At 38.2% G+C, this 23,091-nt stretch overlaps 1 protein-coding gene across 6 annotated transcripts; it reads right to left on the minus strand.

Moving 5' to 3' along the window:
• Positions 1-450: 450 nt before the first annotated feature.
• Positions 451-20,395, minus strand: LOC121876520 (actin-related protein 2/3 complex subunit 1A-like). 6 transcript variants are annotated; one of them, XR_006090776.1, is made up of 7 exons: positions 20,288-20,395; positions 19,812-20,008; positions 18,602-18,743; positions 17,424-17,575; positions 11,136-11,238; positions 10,106-10,222; positions 451-2,979 (listed from the first exon to the last, which is right to left on the minus strand). XR_006090776.1 is itself a non-coding variant. In XM_042381667.1 (5 exons), exons 3-5 carry the CDS (start codon positions 18,710-18,712, stop codon positions 11,209-11,211), a joined length of 249 nt encoding a protein of 82 aa, XP_042237601.1. In that variant the 5' UTR covers positions 18,713-18,743; positions 19,812-20,008; positions 20,288-20,392; the 3' UTR covers positions 11,136-11,208. The 6 variants fall into 6 exon arrangements, 4 of the variants coding, with proteins under 4 accessions (XP_042237600.1, XP_042237598.1, XP_042237597.1 ...); XR_006090775.1 differs by having other exon boundaries at positions 18,646-18,735; positions 20,288-20,394; XM_042381667.1 differs by lacking the exons at positions 451-2,979; positions 10,106-10,222 and having other exon boundaries at positions 18,646-18,743; positions 20,288-20,392.
• Between the last annotated feature and the right edge of the window lie 2,696 nt (positions 20,396-23,091).

Below are 23,091 nucleotides of genomic sequence, written 5' to 3' on the forward strand. Positions count from 1 at the left end.
TTGATGTTCATCATCCACCTGTTCATTCTCTGATTCTTAGTCTTCTTCCTGAAGACTGAGGTCAGAGGTTGATGGTCAGTTTTGATAGTAAATTGTGTGCCCCACAAAAAAATGATGGAAAAACCGGCATGCTAATACAATTCCGAGGGCTTCCTTATCAGTGGTAGAATAACGAGTCTCAGCGGGTTTTAATTTGCTGGAAAAATAACCTACCAGACGTAACGAGCCGTCTGTCTGCACCTGATCAAGGGAAGCTCCTACACAGACGTCACTGGCATCGCTGTGCAATTCAAAGGGTTTATCGGCATCTGCTTTAACGAGAACTGGAAATGACGTGAGGGCGTGTTTCAACGTATCAAAGGACCTCTGACATTTATCAGTCCACCCGAAAGTGACATTTGCTTTAGTGAGTTCGGTGATAGGATAAGCTATCTTGGCAAAGTTGGGGACATGTTTACAGTAGAATCTACACATTCCTAAAAACCGGCGAACTTGCTTCACATTAATTGGGGGTTTAGGTTTACACTCTGATACAGCTCGGACATTCTCTGGATCTGGTTCAATGCCTCTCTCTGACATTACATGCCCTAAAAATTTCACTTGTTGTTGACCAGACTGACACTTTAATAAGTTTAACTTGACTCCCATTTCTACGAATCTATCAAACACTCTGGCCAGCCTGTCCACCAACGTTGTGAAATCATTAGCCCACACTATCACGTCATCGAGGTAGTTTCTCACCCAGTTCTTCGCTGCAAAAAGGGGCTACCACTAGGTTTACTTCTCTGGTAAAATAAAAAGAATAACAGGACTGGCTGAAAAAGCCCAAAAGATAAGTGTATAAACTTTCATGAGTTATATTCCATCACTAAATGGGGTTAGGTCTCGACTTTTGTCGTTAAGTATTACTTTAATAATTTGCGTCTCTCAAGTCTAAAGTAGCATAATACTTATTTCTGGCAGCTTTTCCTACTAATTCATCTAACCTGGGAAGGGGTTGTATATCTACTTTCAAATGTTGGTTTACCGCTCGGAAATCTAAACACATGCGTTTGGAACCATTGGGTTTAGTGACTAAAACAATGGGAGACAACCAAACAGCGGTTGATGGTTCGATGATATGTCTGTCGTGCATGTCGGTGATCATGCCTTTAATGACATCCTTAGCCTTTTCAGGGTGTCGGTACTGTGGCCCTCCAATGGGGTTATCGTTGGCTAGTTGGATATTAGCGGGATGCCCCACCATGGTACCTATTTCCCGAGGTCCTAACACAAACAAAGCAGTGTGATCCACATTACACCCTCCAACATCTTGCACATATCTCTAGTCAAATGCGGCCAAGGTTGATTTCTAATCAGTTCTTTCAACTTCTTGGGTCTAGTGTTTCCCATATTTACTTCATCACAATATGGTATCATGCTGTTCGAAATCCCCTGAATAAGCCTTACGTTATTGATGGAAGATGTTGGTATGCCATTACAGATCACACAAGAAGTGGGGGGAAGCATTATTATCATCTACTGGAATGACTTTCAAGGTACTGGGCCTATTCTGTTCAAGCTGGATCGCCAAGTAATGGGGTGCATATAAGGAGATTTCATTTGCTTGACTGACTTTACATAATTCATCATATACTTGTGGAATGTTCCCTAGATTGGTCCCTGCAGTATCTAAATAAGAAATTTCTCGCTCCGGGATTAGCTCATACTATCCAAGTATTGTACCGGTGAGCAAACAAACTGCTTTCGAGGTTACGTTACTAAAAGGAACATATATACATGAATCCGAATTGACGCTCACGCATATTTCTGGATGTTGTTTGAAATAGCGATGGGTAAACCCGAGACGTAAGATCTGATCTTCTCCCTTCTCAAACACCCAAATTCTAGTAGCCATGACAACCACTAGCTTTCTCAGTCTTCTTTGCATACGAGTTGCAACTTATTAACAACTACTGTGATCATCATGCGTTGATGTCCCAACAAAACTTCTACAAAACTACCCCACCAAAGATAAACTCAATTAACACCCTTCAAGACACGGGGGGTAAACATTAACACAAACTTGCATAGGATACTTCTTAAATTATAATCATGAAAATTATTGGTAATAGTATCGGAGACTGTCACACAAAAAAATTAACGCTCTCTAAAGAAAACAACACAGAAGTTTCACTTCACAAGGTACTCAGAGTAATGCTAAAACATTAAGTGATGATACTTGACAAGAATGTCCCATGAAAATATCACTCTTCATTTCAGGAATGACTAACAGAAAAGCCGATTTTCGGTACTCGACAAGTATTCACTGTCTCTTTTCAATTATCTGGACTATGTGCTGTACTCAACACTTGGTGGACCTTACATGTAATTTCAACTAGTATCTGGTTTCAGAGATTGCATTCTTAGAGGCGTCCATGTCACCACAGGGTTCTCAACCCAATCAACACATTTGCTGAAAATACACAGGCATTAGTTCTCAAATACATATAGCACATTTATTAACAATGCATATAAGTCTACACTGTAAGAAATTGTATTGCAGTCTTTAATGAAATTATCAGTTAAAGAAACAGATTAAAAATGCCATATGGAAAAATCTCTAACACTAAACTTTTGTTATATCAATAAATTCACTTGTCATAAACTGACATCAAATGGGAACTAAAACCCTTTCTAGTTAAATCACAATTAAAGTCACTAGAAAAAGAAACAAAAATAATTAAATACACACAAAGAGAAATCATATAACACTCAATTCAGGTGATATAATATAAATTCAAGTTAGAAAAATACTTCAAGTGAGAGTCTGAACACTTTCTATTGAAATCACACCAATATTTCCAATAAATGCCACAGCTACAAATAAAACATTGGATTACATAACCTTTGTAAATATGACACTTCCGTTGGCACTCAAGAGATGAACACTGTTCATCACATTTTTAACATGGAAGATGTAAACTGCCCACTCAATGTCTGCAAATATCAATAGATTAATTCACTGGTCACAAACATAAAAATAAAATTTACACTAATGTGCAATTACCACTTCAGAAATTTCACACAATAAAAACTCAAAAGATCAGTTAGGTAGCTTACTAAAAAGTTGGTGCTTTACCTAACTTTGTGACACCCAAAAAGTTATAACTTTCTTGCACAAAAAACAATTGTGAAAGTGAATCAATTGTTAGTTCTTCCCTTAACTCTTTAAAAAAATATCTTTGCAGTTCCAAATACAGTAGTATTGTACAGTACTTGACACAAAAGTTTGTACTTTAAATCACACAATTATTTGTACTCTTTACTGATGACAAAATTGTACATTACTGTATACTGTATTTTGAGAAAACAAATTCACCAAGTACCACACCTCATTCCTTCAAATTGGTTCTCAAATGAAAATAATCCCACTAGCTGGTCACCATTTGTAACGGGTCGCGTTTCCTCTTTTTAATAATTTACCATCCAGCTATTCTTTCCAATGAGTATCCTGTTTTATATACTTATACTCCTTCAGTTCTTTACATATACACTTATTCTTATATATCCTTGCTTATATTCTTATGTGTTCTTTATCTCTATATACCTTATATTCGTATATATTCATATATAAGTAGCTCGTATGTTTCTCTGCTTATATTTTCCAAGTCAATGTTCTTTCTTTTCATTTCCTTTCATATATTATAATCTCATCCATATATTTTGTTCTAGTTATATTCTAAACCATGGATTAACCTGGGAAACCATGTCTTTCTTATTACCACACTTATTATACTTACGACGGTAGAACTGCCACCACCCAGGATTTTTCTAGAATATAACTTCTCTTAGTTAACTGTTAGGTAGCGAGTTTCTAGGCACGTGAGTTAGTTATTTTCTGAGAACCAATGTGGGAAAGGATAGAGTGGTGATACTCGTAGACGTAGATTACTAATTCAATATTTATTAACACAGTGATTGGATAAGATGCATCTTAGATTCACTCAGGCAAAACAGAACGGCAATTTGTTTCTTAAGTCATCAAACACTTCAAGAACTTATTACCTCATTAAATACCTCCAAATACTTATTACTTCAATCGACAATTGTGGTATTGTCACTCTGCCAAATGATATTCAGTACTGGGTATACACCAGATATCACTGGACCCTCAGGTCTTACCTTACCAAGTAGCAAATTAACTCTTCACTTCTTGGTTATATCATTATACTCTCAGATTATCATTTCATGGTCACTACCAATGAATACATAACACACTGGACAACTCCACAATTATCTCAACATACAATACCTCCTGTTAATTCACAAGGAACGACATGGCACTTTTAACTCTCATTCAGTGGTTCAATACTTAACCTGGGATACTATATTTCTGCTAGTTATCCCCCAAACAAGATACCATAATACTTAGGCCTATGTAACTGTGAGGAGTGCCCCAGGGTAACGCTGGTCTCTACAACAAATGAAGATCGCTGTTAGGGGTCGGTTGTAGACCGACACAAGCTCAGGGAGTGGGCGCCTGATTTGCAGGAAACGGACTTCCCAGTTCAGTCCTGTCGAATTAACGGCATCGTCCAACCCGGTTACCGCCCCACGTTAGCCGATGAGTATTCAGCTCAACACACTGGAGAGACGTTGAGGAAGTCACGAATGCGTAAAGGTCTAACTTCAACTATACAAAACATACGCCTGGCAACGGTTCAGACAATATCTAAATCTCTACGTTACTCGACTTAATTGGCACAGAATTCACTATGTTAACACATGAGCACTGATATTCACCAAAATTGACTAAGTTAAACTGAATTAATAGGCGGTGGGAACACACGTTAACATACCTGGAGAGACGTTGGGGAAGTCACGAATGCGTGATTCTCCCTCGTGTAGAAGTATATATGTGCACCTGCTGGGCAGCTTGGGCCTCCATATTCATACCAGAAGGGTCGATCTTACCAACAACATAACTTCTCTATCATTTTGGATCACTGTATACTTAGTTATGAAATCCGGTGTTCTTGATCAGGGTAATTTCCTATGTCTATTCATATAATCTAATCAGAGGTTGAGCTTGCCAGGAAAAGGTGGAATATACACGTCGATAACATTAATTCTGCAAGCTCAGGCCTGAGGCGAACAAGGAGCTAGTCACGGGGAGGCGCTAGATCTTGGAGATTATACCAGTTGACAGAATAGTTCAGGAGATTAATGACTTTCTCAAATAGACAACTGACACTAATTAAACTATAAACATCAGATTCTCTGATGTCGGGGCGACAAAATGATATAACTTCAGGCGCGATCAGAAACTCACGGATACCCCCACGGACGACATAAAATACGCCACTCTAGCTGGCAAACTCGACACTCACTTACTTGACACGTTCTACTAACGATAAGGACAGTTGAAGCATTCTACCCCACTCATAATGGATCTTGAATGTTCCAACTGTAAGCAGACAATCTAAGTTGACTCACAACAAGGGTGTTCTCTCTCACACTCAAATTCATTTTATAGAGAGGTTGGTTTCAGTAAGTCAGAGAAAATGGGATAACGGAGGGCTGAGGTGTCTTGAAGTGATGAGAAAACGGACTCCTCAGATGGAGGACTCAAACGAAAGCCGAGTTACATGTTTTGTGGGCTATTGAGCGTAATACGAATCATTTGACTTTGGCGCTAACTGGCGTGTAAGACCGTGGTCGTTACAACGTGAGATGACCCTATATCTCACTCAGCTGTATCAAAGGTAACATGACGTGAGATGACCCTATATCTCACTCAGCTGCATCAAAGGTGAGATGAGCCCTATATCTCACTCAGCTGCATCAAAGGTACCAGCGACTAACCTACACTCGTTCAGGCAAGTGTTAACAAGTGAGATAGTTTGGTATCTTACCACAGCTAAAACAATATAGACAACCCAGGTATACAGTTCACCATGTATATAGACAACACAGGTATACAGTTTAGTATATATTGTGGAAAATGTATAATTCCATGTAATAATTAAGAATTGTAAATAAAACCTGGTAACAATCTGCCCAGTGGAGCCTTGAAGCAACTATCCTCATTTACTCAGTGAGCATTATAGAGGAACAGTCCTTTGTGTTCCTGACCTGCATCTGATAATGGCTGAACCACATCATCAAGGTCAAAAGTAAGTAATAATAAATGGCCGTTATAAACCATCAAGTGCCGTTGAGGACGTCTGTGTTGTGGCCTTCTGAATCCTACCAAGTTAAACCTTTTAAGGAAGGTCTTCACTCCCTGCAGTAGTTTGTAACAGGTGGGTCAGACCTGCACAGTACCACACCACCGACTTAACGCCAAAATATTTATCATTGTCACCTCAGATCCACTACATTCTCACACAATAATAATTCTTGGCTTTTACACAATAAAGGCCAGAGGAGAGATGGAGTGGCAAGAGAAGGCCACCTTATAGTTGTGTGTGATCAAGACTCATTCATCAGTGGCATAAATGTTAAAGCTCACTATGGCCGAGTCAACATTAAATTAGGATTCACGTAGCGACGTCGTAATTACCGGTAATGAGCCGTTTAGGCAGTTGGTCTGTTAAAACTGTACAGTATGGGAGGAAACTGTAGTATTGTACCTGCAGAAAACCTGCCATGTTTGTTAGTGAGGGTAACATCTGTCCCAAAACGAGCAGTTTTAATGAAAAAGCTGTGAATTCTAGAATTTTATTCTTTGCCTTTTTTATATCATAAAATGTAGACTTTCCAATGTCGTATGTTTCCATTAGAACAGTATTGCTCACACCACATTCTAGTTTCTTAATTATTTCAAGTTTGTCACTCAATTTCAACGAGTTATTCTTTCTCTTCACACAACGAAGTTTATCTACTATAGGAGCCATTATCATGGGCTTGTACAGTACTCTGTAAATGGAAAGAGTAAGACTCAAAATAATGTTATGTTACACCGGTATTCTATTCATACTGTGCTTGATATAATGCATTCACGGAAATGTAATATTTTTGCTGAAATGGCGTACGTATTACAGTGGAAAGTTGGATAAAATCGTGACGAAAACAATGACTTTATCTTTCTTTCGTTCAAAAGATGTTACCGTAATCCCTTTTCGAATGGTTTTCAGTTAAAAAACTGTTGTATTACAATAATATTCTATCCTAATTGACTTGCATAAATACTACAATACCATATTTCTGAATATTTTCATTAAAATCCATCAAAATCATTTTCCTTGTCATCGTCTGCAGCACCAAACAGCTTCTCCCAGTCCTCTCCTTGAACGGGGCTAGAGGGTACGTGTTTTTCGAATCGTTTTCAGTTAAAAAACTATTACATCACACGTCTGAATGAATATATTCTTGGAAATAAATAGTTTTGCTGAAATGTGATGTATTTCAATGTAAAATAGGATAAAAATACATGACGAAAACAAAAGACTTTTCCTAAGCTTCCGATGTTCTTAAGATGTTACTCGTTTTTTTAATAGTTTTTGGATGAAATTCTGTTATATTACAATGATATTCTATTCATACTGTGCTTGATATAATACATTCACGAAATGTAATATTTTTGCTAAAATTACGTACAGATTACAGTGGAAAGTGGGATAAAATCGTGACGAAAACAATGACTTTTGCTTTCTTTCCTTCAAAAGATGTTACCGAAATCGCTTTTCGAATGGTTTAGTTAAAAAACTGTTGTATTACAATAATATTCCCTCCTAATTGACTTGAATAAATATTTGAATGGAAATATACAATATTTTTGTTGAAACTACCCGCGTTTCAGTGTAAAGTGTCGTAATAATAAATGGTAAACAATTTGCCTTCGGCACTTGTGTTTCAGGCACGGCGAGCCTCAGTTTATAGGACATAGAGTGTTTTTACTGAAGGTTTTGCTGTTCCATTACCCTCAAAAACGTGGGTCAAACTATAAACGAGGAATATCATAAATTAACGATTTCTTGATCAAAAAATCAGGGTCGACCTATAAAGGGTATGTTGTCACAGTTTGATTGCTCGTTTTAAATTGGCGACCACGTGGTCGCTTGTTGTCGCTGTGCAGCTGTGGCGCTCACGCATGCGCACATACACACAAAAGCCTGCTAAAAAATCAGGATTCACGGGTGGTCCGGATTTCTAGCATCCGGATTTTTGGACTTTTACTGTAATATAATTTGCATTGCTGAAATCCTTGCAAGACAGAGATTAATTTGAATATAAGCGTCATATATTTTGCTCAAGATATAAAAAATGTAGTACATTAGTGTACAATACTGTAGTACATTTTATAAAAAGTTTTTCAACTGCATTTTTGGGTAGATTTACATAAATTTCTTCATTTATTTTGATCCATTTACATTACGGTAACATCTTTTGAACGAAACAAAGCGAAAGTCATTGTTTTCGTCACGATTTTATCCCACTTTCCACTGTAATACATACGTCATTTCAGCAAAAATATTACATTTCCGTGAATGTAGTATATCAAGCACAGTATGAATAAAATATCATTGTAATATAACAGTATTTAAACCAAAAACTATTAAAAAAACGAGTAACATATCTTGAACATCGGAAGGTTAGGTAAAGTCTTTTGTTTTCGTCATGTATTTTATCCTATATTACATTGAAATACAACACGTTTCAGCAAAACTACTATTTATTTCTGAGAATATATTCATGCAGGCGTAGTTTAGGTAAAATATACATGTGATGTAAAAATTTTTAATTGAAAACGATTCGAAAAACACGTACCCTCTAGCCCTGTTCAAGGAGAAGACTGGGAGGAGCTCTTTGGTGCTTAAAACGATGACAAGGAAATAGATTTTGATGGATTTTAATGAAAATATTCAGAAATATGGTATCGTCGTACTTATTCAAGTGAATTAGGATAGAATATTATTGTAATACAACAGTAGTGACGATGTGGAGGAGGCGGAGGCATAGAGCGGGGAGGTGCGGTGACTGGCGGCAGCAGGGACGAGTGGGGATGCCAGCCAGTACATTATGGATGTATAGTATTAATTGATTTTATAGCTCTTTTTGCATTTTAATATTAAATACTGTACATTACGTTTCAACAAAACTACTATTTATTTCTGAGAATATGGAAATGTAATATTTTTGCTGAAATGACATACATATTACAGTGGAAAGTGGGATAAAATTGTGACGAAAACAATGACTTTCGCTTTCTTTCGTTCAAAAGATGTTACCGTAATCACTTTTCGAATGGTTTTCAGTTGTGGGATTATGAGGCTAATGATAGGATAGAATATTATTGTAATACGGTACGGTACAACAGTTTTTTAACTCAAAACCATTCGAAATGCGATTACGGTAAAATCTTTCGAACAACGAAAGAAAGCGAGTCATTGTTTTTGTCATGATTTTATCCCACTTTCCACTGTAATATGTACGTCATTTCAGCCAAAATATTACATTTCCATATTTATTTCTGAGAATATATTCATTCAGTCACAGTTAAGGTAAAATATACTTGTGATGTAATATTTTAATGAGAATACGGTATCGTAGTTTTCTTTTGTTTCAAATTTAATTAACAAAGATTGATGTTTCAAATGTAATGAACAAAAATTTATGTACAGTATCTATAAATAAACTTTAAAAAATGAATACTTTGTTTTACATCATCCTGTGTATACCATACCATGCATTTGGTTACTTTGGGCTTGCTATTATGATGCAAGATATCTGCCCTGGCAGCTGTACCGACACTCACAGCCGGTGGTGCGTCGTTTCCATTGTTTACTGGTAGTTCCTGGTAAATATTTTTCAACCTAACGAAACTATTAGCCGTTTAGAGGTCGACCCCTAATTTTTTGCCAAATAATTTAGTCTTAAAAACTCGAACTACACACAGGTATATATGGTAAATAAGGACATGGGGGGCCAGGGGTTTTTTAGGGGGGGAGGCAAAAGTACACGGATTTTTAACATTCATGGGTATCTCTCTTACCTAACCCCCGCGTATGTTAAGGGCTGACTGTATGTATGCATGCATAAAACAAGTAGAGTATTAATAAACATGATGGTTCATGTGCTATAACAGGAACAGGTACTGCAGTAAGAGGTGTAGTATTACCTGGGCCTCGGCCATATCCTGCCAAACACTGTGTCTTTAACCTCTCCAAACCTCTTCGTTTTGACGATATAATCAAAGATAGTCGTTCTTTCCTCGTGGGAGTAGTATACATCTTTTCTGTAAAAGAAAACTTATGATAATATACTTTCTTTAATATTTTTTCACACAACTAAAAGGAATATCCTTCCTTCTTTAGGCATTTGCCTCCAGGTGTAATGTTAACCTACATCTATTGAGGATAAAATCTTTCACCTACAAATTGACAATAACACATTTGCTGTAATCAGACATATCTAGTTGCCTCAACCCCAACAATAACCGAATTTTTTCTTCCAAATTTTCTTATTATTGTGGACTAATACTGTAAAACAAGTTAATGATCACCAAAAACAGCACTGGTCTTACACCCCCCTCATAAACCCCCCCAAAATAAAATAATAATAATAAACTCATTTGCCTATCAGTATTTATCTTTCCGTCCCTATTATTAGCCAGAGATTTATAATATTGCTAAGTATAATAGTGTGAAATAATAAGGAAACACCACTATAAAGGTGCTCCTCTACTTAAGAACGTTCAACTTACAAATTTTCAGAGAAACAAACATCATCAATGAGGGGGGTTACCTGCCAGAACAGGTGTTTAATGTGGATGAGACTGGATTATTTTGAAGAAAATTCCAGATAAAACAAACATTACCTAAGAGGAGAAGAGTGAGCCAGGTTTTAAGGCTGTATTAAAGGGTATAGCTGGGCTAAATATCCATAATCTTTTCAGTTTTTACAATAAGTTTGGTATCTACAGGAGTAAAGTTGGACTTACAAACAAGACTCAAGAATGTAACTCTTTTGCAAGTAGAGGAGCATCTGTAGTGCATTTTTTTCTCAGGTGAGAAAAGATGCCCCGCCCCATGACTGTATTGCTCTAATTTTATCCAAAATTTTATTATAACATGCATATTATCTAGATATTACTACATATTAATTCACAGAAATAAACAAACATGTTGTCAGTAAAGAAGAACACTCACCTCAACCCAAGAAACAGGAAGTTTGCAGGTGTAAGTCCTGGACCCACTCTCCAGAAGACTTTTTCAAAGCACACTAAGTCTCGGTAATTTCCAGGAAGGTCACCTGCAACAAGAAAGTCTCTTTCAGAAACAGGTAATTAAACACAATTGAAATCTTAACTATAAAGTAGAAGGAGAGAAGACAACTTGTTTCAGTTGCTCTCCACCCATAGCAGGAAAAGGCTGATATCATCATAATCATATCCAACATTTCATGTCTATTTCCCACAGTTGTGTGCATTAGCCATGATTACCTGATGGCAGCTCTCTAAGCTGCATAATGTCTTTTAATAACATCATAAAGATTAAGTTGTAAATGTGTCCACCAAACTTTGAGGGCTTGGAACCCTTGGAAGCTCTAAACTAGAGTGATTAGGGCTAAACTGACCATCAGCCAACTTCCCCCTAACCATGTCCCATGATCAGATGTTTGACAAGGCAAGGTTGTCCATGGTGGCTTGGAAGGTATGGAAATCACTCTCAAGGTTTCACAGCACATGAGTACCAATTATTTACTTGTCAGACTTTATCACTGAGCGGGAAGAAGAATCAACCCCACATAATCCACTGACCTCTTATGATGACATCAAAGGAGGAGGATGGGATCTCATTAATTCTTTTAGGCTCTATTATCAAACAGGATTTCAGGATCTATCCTTTATAACTATTTATCTGTCAAAAATAACTAATGAATGCTTAAGCTGTGCTGTACAAAGAGTACTCTCATGAAGAAGACCTGACCACAGTTGATACAAAACTGTACCACGTATGAAAATATGGAAGTTAAAGACACACGTAATGAAAATTCAAAATGCCCGAACTGCAAAGGACATCACCGCACTTTGGCAGCACGATGCCCAGTAAGGAAGGATATCATCAAAGACATGAAGGAAAAGGAAAAATCGAACAAACATATAGAAACTGACCCAACCAAAACCTATGCTGCAATAACAAAGTTGCAAGACACTACAGATGGCACGCACGCGCCATCTATCGGACAATCCCAGAACCAGAAATTTGACACGGACAGTCCCTCGCTTAATTCAGATTTCCTCCGATATCGGGATTAAAGGGGTCCGTTTTAACGAAGGTCTACCCTTCACCATACTAGCCACACTGATACATGCCCACATAAACAACGTGGCTAAACCGGGAACATTCGGAAGAACTGTCAGAGAAATGCTTGCAGCGAACAACCTACCACAGGTAAACTTCCCAGACGATGCCCCAGCAGCAGACATTTTAAAAATAATAACCGAAAACAATCTAGGAATCACCAGCAAAGAAAAGGAAAATAAAATAACACAGCAAGAAGATTGCACAGGAGGAGAGACTGCAATGGATACAACCCACTCCCAACTAACCACAACACACTACGAGACCCTAGAGAACACAACCGACCAATCAGTGAAGTCAACATCAGTAAAACCACGTAGAGAAAACTCCACTGGTCAACGGCTAACCGACGCCGGAAAAAGCATAGGAATCAGATTTTACTCAGTCAACTCCCAGCCAACAGTAACAAATGAGAGACTGTTAAAAGACATTCAAGAAGGAACAATCAAATATACATACGAAGATAACAGGGTAGAAGAGGGATTCATAGAAACACTAATACGTGGAGGAAGAATAAGCAATAAACATAATAAAGTCGAAAGCGTAGACCAAACGAAATTCAAGAAAATAAGAACAGGACTGAAGGTAGGGAGACAGAGACACTCCCCTGGAGAAACCCGAGCAACCAAACAACACGCACCAAGTTCCCGCGACCCACGATTACGCAAAACAGAACACTGAAAATAATACAACACAACATCCTGGCCTGGACACATACAAGAAAAACAGAACTAACAAACATATACAACAACATAGACTCACACGGACGAAAAAACAATGACAAAATAAAACTCTTCAACTATTACACACATCAACTGAACTTACACGAAGAATTTAGCGACGGAGCAGCAATAGCCATCAAAAGAAACCTCAAATACAAACTCATAGACAGTCGAAATCAGTACAACTAAGGGCCCAATAACAATTGGTACAACATATTTACCTTGCCGACGACAAACATTCCCAACTGGTGACTTACTAAAACTAATGAGAGGTAACACACCAGCATATTTTATAGGAGACTTAAACGCGAGACACACCATACTCGGACACCGAACCAGAAACCCAAGAAGGAAAATAATACACGACTTATTAGAAAACGGCAACATCACACACCTTGGCCCAGATTTCGAAACCTACATAGCTGCAGGAAACACCGGGAAGCCAGATATAGTTTTGACCAATAGACATCACCATTTGAATACACACATGAAACCTGGACCAACCACCACTAGCGATCACCTGCCCATAATTATCACTTTATCAACATCACCAATACAAATCCCCTTCATCCCTAGATTCTCTTTCAACAGAGCAAACTTGGAGGGTATTAAGGCAGAACTCAACACAAACGAACAAATACATCTACATAACAAAAACACAGCAGACATTGACATAGCCCTGGAAACATGGTACACTAATGTCATCACAGCCATGGAAAACAACACCCCCAAAACATCTTACCGCACACTACCCCACGCACAATTAACACACGAACAGAAGATAATCCAGACAAGACTGAATAACTAACTAGAAAATACAAATACACACGGCTGGAACCAAGAAACAATAACTCCTTTTAGAAACCTAGAGGAAGAGCTGAAAGAAATATGCAAACAATCACACAACGAAAATGGAACCAGCTAATAACAAACACAGAGGCCGATTATCACAATCTAAAACTCTTCTGGAGTAAAATAAAAACCTAATGGGCACTAACTCCATAGATAACAGCCATCTTACAGATGACAACGGGGTAAAAACTACAGAATCTGGAGACAAAGAACTGATTTTCAGAAATTTCTGGAATAACATATATAAAATCACAGAAGAAGAAAACAGAAACTACTGTAGAGTAACAGAATATATATATATATATATATATATATATATATATATATATATATATATATATATATATATATATATATATATATATATATATATATATATATATATATATATATATAACAAAGAAGTATGTGTGTTTATGTGTCCGCACGAGAATCTCGGAACCTACTTTACCGATCTGTAGTGATGATGGATGGTGTTATATGGATCTGGTTGAGAAACTCAATAACTTACATATTAATTATGATTTTAAACTGGTCAGTTTTGAAGTAACATCACTCTTTACAAAGGTCCCAGTTGATGATTTACTGGAGTTCCTCATAGATTCCCTGGATAATATTTCATCGCCCGTCTCGAAAGACGACTTCATCGAACTTATCAAACTATGTATTAAGGATTGTAAATTTGAATTCAATGATGAATATTATGCTAAAAAATTTGGTATGGCAATGGGTAATCCACTCTCACCAGTATTAAGCAACCTATATATGGAATTCTTTTAAAAGAAACTATTAAGTAATATTTTACCACCTTCAGCAGGATGGTTTAGATATGTTGATGATGTATTATGTCTCTGGCCATGTAATGAGGACCTAAAAGCTTTCCCGCCACAACTTAATAACTTAGCCCCCTCGATCAAATTCACTGTGGAATTATAGCATGACTGTAAATTGCCATTCCTAGACTGTCTGATCCACAGAATAGGTAACACCTTTAAGTTCAGTATTTATAGGAAACCTACTATCGTGTGTTCATACATTCATTATTATTCTGCCCACCATAATAGAGACAAACAGTCAGTATTTTCATCAATGTTTTTACGTGCTTTGAGAATTTGCAGCCCGGAATTCATTGATGAGGAATATAAATATATCTATAATATTGGCTTGAACTTTAGGTACCATGATCTTTCATAGACAAATGCCTTAACATTACTAAGGAATCTTTCTATAGAACCGATCCCAAGCCCACCCATGACCATAAGAATCTCTTAGTATTAACATTTCACAAAAATTTCTCTCAAATTCCTTTACAACTAAATACCTGGAACGTCAGTATGGCATTTTAAAAAACTCATGCACTGTTAACAAATATATATATATATATATATATATATATATATATATACTATATATCTTTCTTAACCATATATATATATACCATATATATATATATACTATATATATATATATATATATATATATATATATATATATATATATATATATATATATATATATATATATATATATATATATATATATATATACATACACACACACAGTTGGCCCTTAACATACGCTGGTTTAGCATACACGGATTTGCAAATACGCGGATTGCCCCGCCGGAGGAATATTCTGTACATTGAAGTAATTGAAGTACATTCAAATCGCGCGCCATTCAACTCGCACGCGGCCCCGAACACGGGACACCGCCTGCTCCTGCAACCTCACACACACACACACACACGCATAGCTCTCCCTCACTCAGTCAGTCTCGCTGTAACCACGCTTGTGTTGACATCAGCATTGTAGTTGCAAAAATATTACATTTCTGTGAATGTATTATATCAAGCACAGTATGAATAGAATATCACTAATATAAGAATATTTTAATCGAAAACTATTAAAAAAACGAGTAACATATCTTGAACATCAGAAGGTTAGGTAAAGTCTTTTGTTTTCGTGTAGTTTATCCTAATTTACATTGAAATACACCACGTTTCAGCAAAACTACTATTTATTTCTGAGAATATGGAAATGTAATATTTTGCCGAAATGACGCAGGTATTACAGTGGAAAGTGACGAAAGCAATGACTTTCACTTTCTTTCGTTCAAAAGATGTTACCGTAATCGCTTTTTGAATGGTTTTCAGTTAAAAAACTGTTGTAATACAATAATATTCAATCCTAATTCACTTGTGATGCAACAGTTTTTTACTGAAAACCATTCGAAAAGCGATTACGGTAACATCTTTTGAACGAAAGAAAGCGAAAGTCATTGTTTTCGTCACGATTTTATCCCACTTTCCACTGTAATACGGACGTCATTTCAGCAAAAATATTACATTTCCGTGAATGTAGTATATCAAGCACAGTATGAATAGAATATCATTATAATATAACAGTATTTAAACCAAAAACTATTAAAAAAACGAGTAACATATCTTGAACATCGGAAGGTTAGGTAAAGTCTTTTGTTTTCATCATGTATTTTATCCTATTTTACATTGAAATACACCACGTTTCAGCAAAACTACTATTTTTTTCTGAGAATATATTCATTCAGGTGCAGTTTAGGTAAAATATACATGTGCTGTAACATTTTTTTAATTGAAAACGATTTGAAAAACACGTACCCTCTAGCCCTGTTCAAGGAGAAGACTGGGAAGAGCTGTTTGGTGCTTAAGACGATGACAAGGAAAATGATTTTGATGGATTTTAATGAAAATATTCAGAAATATGGTATTGTAGTATTTATTCAAGTGAATTAGGATAGAATATTATTTTAATACAACAGTAGTGACGATGAGGAGGAGGCGGAGGCATAGAGCGGGGGCGAGCGGTGACTGGCGGCAGCAGGGACGAGTGGAGATGCCAGCCAGTACATTACGGGTGTACAGTATTAATTGATTTTATAGCTCTTTTTGCATTTTAATATTAAATACTGTACATTACGTTTCAACAAAACTACTATACTTGTTTCAAATTTAATTAACAAAGATTGATGTTTCAAATGTAATGAACAAAAATTGATGTACAGTATCTATAAATAAACTTTAAAAAAATGAATACTTTGTTTTACATCGTCCTGTGTATACCATACCATGCATTTGGCTACTTTGGGCTTCCTATGATGACGCAAGAGATCTGCCCTGGCAACTGTACCGACACTCACAGCCGGTGGTGCGTCGTTTCCATAGTTTACTGGTAGTTACTGGTAAATATTTTTCAACCTAACGAAACTATTACCCGTTTAGAGGTTGACCTCCAATTTTTTGCCAAATAATTTGGTCTTAAAAACTCGAACTACACACAGGTATATATGGTAAATAAGGACATGGGGGGCCAGGGGTTTTTCAGGGGGGGGGGCAAAAGTACACGGATTTTTAACATTCACGGGTATCTCTCAAACCTAACACCAGCGTATGTTAAGGGCCGAGTGAAAAAATGTATATGCTACAATACAAAACTAACTGAACCAAAAAAGATAAAGTTAAAGTCTTAAATTATTTATGCCTTAACCACATGAAAAGGTTAAATAAATACACAGTAAACTTACTGCTCCACATGTAACAATGCGATTGGTGCTGGGAGCCCAGTCAATGCCTGTGACACGCAGATCATGACCCTGGAGTGTTTCCTGAAGCTTCCACTCTGATGCAGCTCTGCCATATATATTCACTTCATTGTTGTTGAGACTCAATGCCACTTCTGTAAGAAATACACACACATGCACTGAGGTTGCAAAACTAGAGAAACAAAACAAAACTACAGAGAAGCTAAGTAGCTAAATAAAATCTAAACCTAACAATGAAAAAAAAATAAAAAATAAAATTAACTCCACCTACTTTCTGGTACAAACTGGGAGAGATCAGAAGCTTTGAACATGTTATGACCAGAAGAGGAAACCAGTCCTGCTCAGGTATAAAAAAGAGGACTGAACCCCCCCCCAGTGATTATGCTGTATTATGACAGCTGTCTGGCTGAAAACTTAGGTAAAATTGCAGATTACAGTAACCAAAGAATAACCTAATCTAATCTTCCAGAATTCTGTGGTTGCAGTTATTTTTTATTTTTATTTTTTATTTTTTTACGGGGAATAGGCCACCCAGCAACAGGTCATTGAACCACAATGGGGCCTAGGGGGCAAAAAAAATAAGAGTAAAAAGAAATTGAATTGCCCACAGAGAAACTGTGGGCACCACGGGCAATACGAGCGTTACAAGTCCACGGCCTTGCCGGCAGTACACGGGATGCCAAATCCACCAAACATTGGCCATTAAAGTACCTGTAAAAAAGAGAGTGAAGCAACATTGAAGCAAAGAGAAAGGGATGAAAGATTATCAATTAAAGGAGGAGAGTCAATAAGATGAAATGCCTTTGATTTCACCTTATCTAACAGTTGGACAGAAGAAGAGCCACCCTCGATATGAGCACAGTACTCCAAGTTAGGACAAATGAATCTCTTATAAACTGAAGCAACTGCTCAGGAGTAAAGTAGCTACGGCATCTGTACAGCATTCCCAGCTTTCGGAAGGCAGTTTTAGCAATGTTGTGGACGTGTGGCTTCCATGACATATTATAGGTAATGGTGAGACCTAACATATCTATTTTAGAACTTAGCAGAATGATTGCATCCTGAAATGTGATTGGTGGGAGATCATCAAATATTACAAAAACTTCTTCTAGAAAAGTGATACCGATAAAACTCAGTTTGAAAATTAGATGGCAATTTACCTGCCAGGCAAGTGCTATTTAACTTCATATAGGTCGGTACTCACGGCTGCGGTCCTCATTCCGGGCACGACAAGCGATGGGCACGAGGCCGAACCGGAACACTTCTGTCATGGCGTATCACTTGGAGCAGGTGTCTGTAACACTGTGTAAAATAAATGGTAAATTTTCACAAATGCACCGGTCTTTGTTCAGATATTAAAAATATGTTTTTTCAATGTTACTCGATGAGTTTCGAACAAATTTAATATTAATTTCAGCCGGAAATCAATAGTTCTTTGGGTAAATCACATAAATAAAAAACCAACAAACTAACAAATCCAAACCTAACCTTAACTAACCTAACACTATTTTTCCGACGAAAATCTGCAATTGACGTAAAACTCTCGCCCAATTATAAGTCTCCTATAGCCAATAAGAAAATCCCACACCACCCCCCACACATGCGCTGTAAATGCTTAAGAATCCAACACGGAGGTAAGGAGCACTGCGCGACGGGCGGTCAGACCTCCGTGAGACGTAAACAACAAATGACAACACTCGTGAATGACCAAATCTAATAATATTGAAAAATTAATATCTCGGTTATCCTTAATTTCCGGCGGAAATGTCACAAAAGAAAAATGTTTTAGATTGTCTAAACATTACGAAAAACATATTAATAACAGTGAGAGAAATACCAGTGCAAGATCGAAAATTCACTAAATAAATTATAAAACTTACACAAGTCATAAATAAAACTATATAAATATATCAGGTTTTAATAGGTTCTAGTAAATGTCACCTAGATTTTAAAATATATCATAATGGTAAGAACATATTGAAAAAATGAAAGAAATTGAACAACACCTGCTGGTTTTAGTCATCTCTTCCAAGAATACCTTTATACCCGTTAAATATAAGATTAACTTTAATTTCTTACCGTAAATAAAGTGGCAACCATCTGTATCCATTAACTAAAACAGTATCTACATGGATATTACAGTACAAATATAAATCTTTCACCAATTACATGACCAATGTATATAATTATTATCATAGATATACGAATTATTGGTTAAAGGCGATGAATCATTTACAGTAGGCGGGGCTGTCCCCTCACGTCTTCCGCCATAACTACGACCTACAATAACTTCTTTCATGCCATTAGGAAGTTAATTTGTTATATATTATCAAAATACATGGAACAAAAAAAAGAGTTCCTTCTACTTACCTAAATATTGAAGGATATTAGCGGACTCTGGTCAACATCCTCAAGTCCTGACTTGTGACCAAAACAGCTTGAGTCTCAACCTGTTGGCCTGACTTAAAGCACAAAGCAGGGAACTCCCAATTCAGGGATGGGACACACTTGTAGTCTTCTCTCAATTATTTACTCTAGAAATCACCCGAGAAGGAAGAGGCTGGGACCTAGATCAGACATAACTAGTTATTATACATACAAAACAAGCATCAACTGTTGTCATAGGGGTACCACACAGTAGTAGGAATTAAACAATACATAATAAACCCAACACAGGGGGTGGTGTAGACTCACTCCAGGGTGAATGTCTGGAGAGCAACGCTAGAATTAGCCTTATTCTGGCTTACAAACTACCTCCACGAGATCATCACATTCTTCATATAACATTTATTATGCTCAATCTATCAAACACACTCTAACAGAGCAAAGAAATACGTGGGACATACCTGCTACTGGGCCCCGGGATGTAAACAACGCCATGGCCTCTCTCCCCCCCGGCTGGGATGCATATTCGTTCTAGCGCGGATTCACAAGACATACTTTTACTTTTTACTTTTATCCTCTTCGCCACTGATCGGCTTGTTAGCCGCTTGGGCGATCGGTCACGACTCTTTTCCTTTATATTCTTCACCAAAGGGTCGGCTCGCTAGCCGCCCGGGCGATCGGTCACGTCTCTGTCACGCACTGTTGGCAAATACTGGGCATGCACCGGCTCCTGAATGTACCTGAACCCGCTCCAGTGTTGGTCAAGTCTTCTCTTGAAAGAGCTCACACTCGGTGCCGTCACAACACTTTCTGGTAGATTGTTCCAAGAGTTTACAACCCTCACTCCGAAAAAGTTTGCCCTCACGGTTTTCCGGACTTGCGGCTTCTTCAATCTTGAGCTGTGACCCCTTGTGGGGCGAGCGTCCGCCAGCTCCAAGTAAGGACACTCAACTGAGTAGTGCCCCCTGAGATGCTTATAAACCTCAACTAGGTCCCCCCTTGCCCGTCTGTAGTATAAGCTAGGCAAGTTCAGGCGCTCCAATCTCGCAGGGTAGCTGAGATGCCGAAGTGCAGGCACCAGCTTGGTGGCCCTCCTTTGAACATTTTCAACCAACTGACAGTCCCTAGCATATCTCGGGGACCAGATGGGGTGACAGTACTCCAGATGGGGAAGCACTTCACTCCTGAAGATCGTCACGAGGGACGGACCGTCTAGATATCTGAACGACCTTCTTATAAGACCCAATAATTTATTTGCCTGATTTACCTTCTTCTCACAATGGCCCGAGAACTTCAGCTCATTGTCAACATACACACCTAGGTCCTTCTCACACACAGTCTCAACTAGTACATTTTCTTCATCCCGTTGGGACATATGGTACGCCTCCTTACCGTTGGTACGCCCCAGGTGCATCCTCTTACACTTCGTGACATTGAATCTCAACAGCCATTCCTTCGACCATTCCTGGAGCCCACAGAGGTCCTTCTGCAGCTCTTCACAGTCCGCTTGGTTCTTAATTTCCCGAAATAACTTGGCGTCATCGGCAAACATTTGTATGGAGGAGTGTACAACGTCAGGCATATCATTTATGAAACAAACAAACAACAGCGGGCCCAATACACTACCCTGCGGTACCCCACTTGTTACAGGTACAGATGACGATTTCGTGCCATTAATCACCACACATTGCTTGCGGTCATGTAGAAAGTCTTCTATCCACGCTAGGACATTTCCCCGAATTCCGTACCCTTCCAGTTTGATTTTCAGCCTTTCGTGGGGTACACTGTCGAAAGCCTTGGCAAAATCTAGGTAAATATTGTCGATATTACCACCCCGTTCTAGAATATGGGTCCAAATATCCAATACCTTGAGCAATTGTGTCAAGCAAGAGCGCCCCGGCATAAAACCGTGTTGGCAATCTTTTACAAGGTTGTTTCGTAGTAGATGTTCCATCGCTGCATCTCTGATAATACTCTCAAGTACTTTACATATTATGCTGGTCAGGCTCACCGGTCTATAGTTGTTCGTGGAGTGCCTATCGCCCTTCTTGAAGATAGGACTCACATAAGCCACTTTCCATTCACTGGGGACCATTTGTTCATCCAGGCATTTACAAAACAGAATCTTCAGGGGCTCTGCAAGCTCGTTGCACAGCTCCCTTAGCACTCTAGGATGCACCATGTCAGGTCCAGGACTCTTATGGACCTTTAGCCTGGACAGTTTATTTCTAATACCCTCTTCTGTGAACACAATGTGGGTCAGTGCTGTGTCGAACCGTCTGTCCTCAAACGCAGGAAGGTTAGTTGCATCCTCTCTTGTGAACACTGAGGAAAAGAAGCTGTTCAATGCCTCAGCTTTATCCTGGTCAGAATCTGCGTAACTACCATCTTCAAGCCTCAGGTCTGATACTCCTACTCGCGTTTTCAATTTCGACTTTGCATAGCGGTAAAACGCCTTTGGGTTTGACTTGACCTCGCGTGCAACCAGCCTTTGGAACTCCTTTTCAGCCCTCCTACACTCTATCTTTGCTTGGTTTCTGGCTCTTGCATACATCCTCCTGTCTTGCTCATCGTTTGACCCAACCCACGTCTTGAATTTCTGGGTTTTCTTCTTAATTTTGTCGACCGCCGCATGGTTCATGTGTAGGGATCCCCTCGTATTCCTAGAAGCACTGGGCTTGGTCTTGGGTATATATTTATCGATCAAATGGGTCATTTTACTAGTTATGATATTCAGCGTAGTGTCTGCGTTCTTGTACCTTAATAAGTCAGGCCAGTTGATACCCCTCATCTCTTCCCTCATCCCATTGTAATTTCCCTTGTAATATTTGCACCTTGGCCTGGCCTTATCTTGAACTAGGTAACAGTTAAATCTGAATGACAACACTGTATGGTGACTGGTGCCAACTGGGGCAAGGTGTTCCAGTTTGGCCACCATACCCTCCTCGTTTGTTATGATGAGGTCAAGTGGCTTGGGTGTTTGCTCCCCTCTGTAATGTGTCGGGTCTCTCACATGTTGGAACAGAAAATTATCTCTCAGAGTTTCTACAAAAAGAGTAGCAGGATTATTCAAGTCATTCGGGGTTGACTCGTTTCTCCAGTCGATGTCGCCATAGTTAAAGTCCCCCATGATAAGGAGCTCCTCCACATCTACCTCCTTCAACAAGCTACTCACCGCACGTCTCTACCAAGCAGCCCCTCACCACACAGCATCTCCAGCACCAGACTATCATATAACTTATATATTATACAAGAAAACCACATT

This window comes from Homarus americanus, unplaced genomic scaffold, assembly GCF_018991925.1.
Source record: "Homarus americanus isolate GMGI-L3 unplaced genomic scaffold, GMGI_Hamer_2.0 scaffold39969, whole genome shotgun sequence".
Taxonomy (NCBI): Eukaryota; Metazoa; Arthropoda; class Malacostraca; order Decapoda; family Nephropidae; genus Homarus; species Homarus americanus.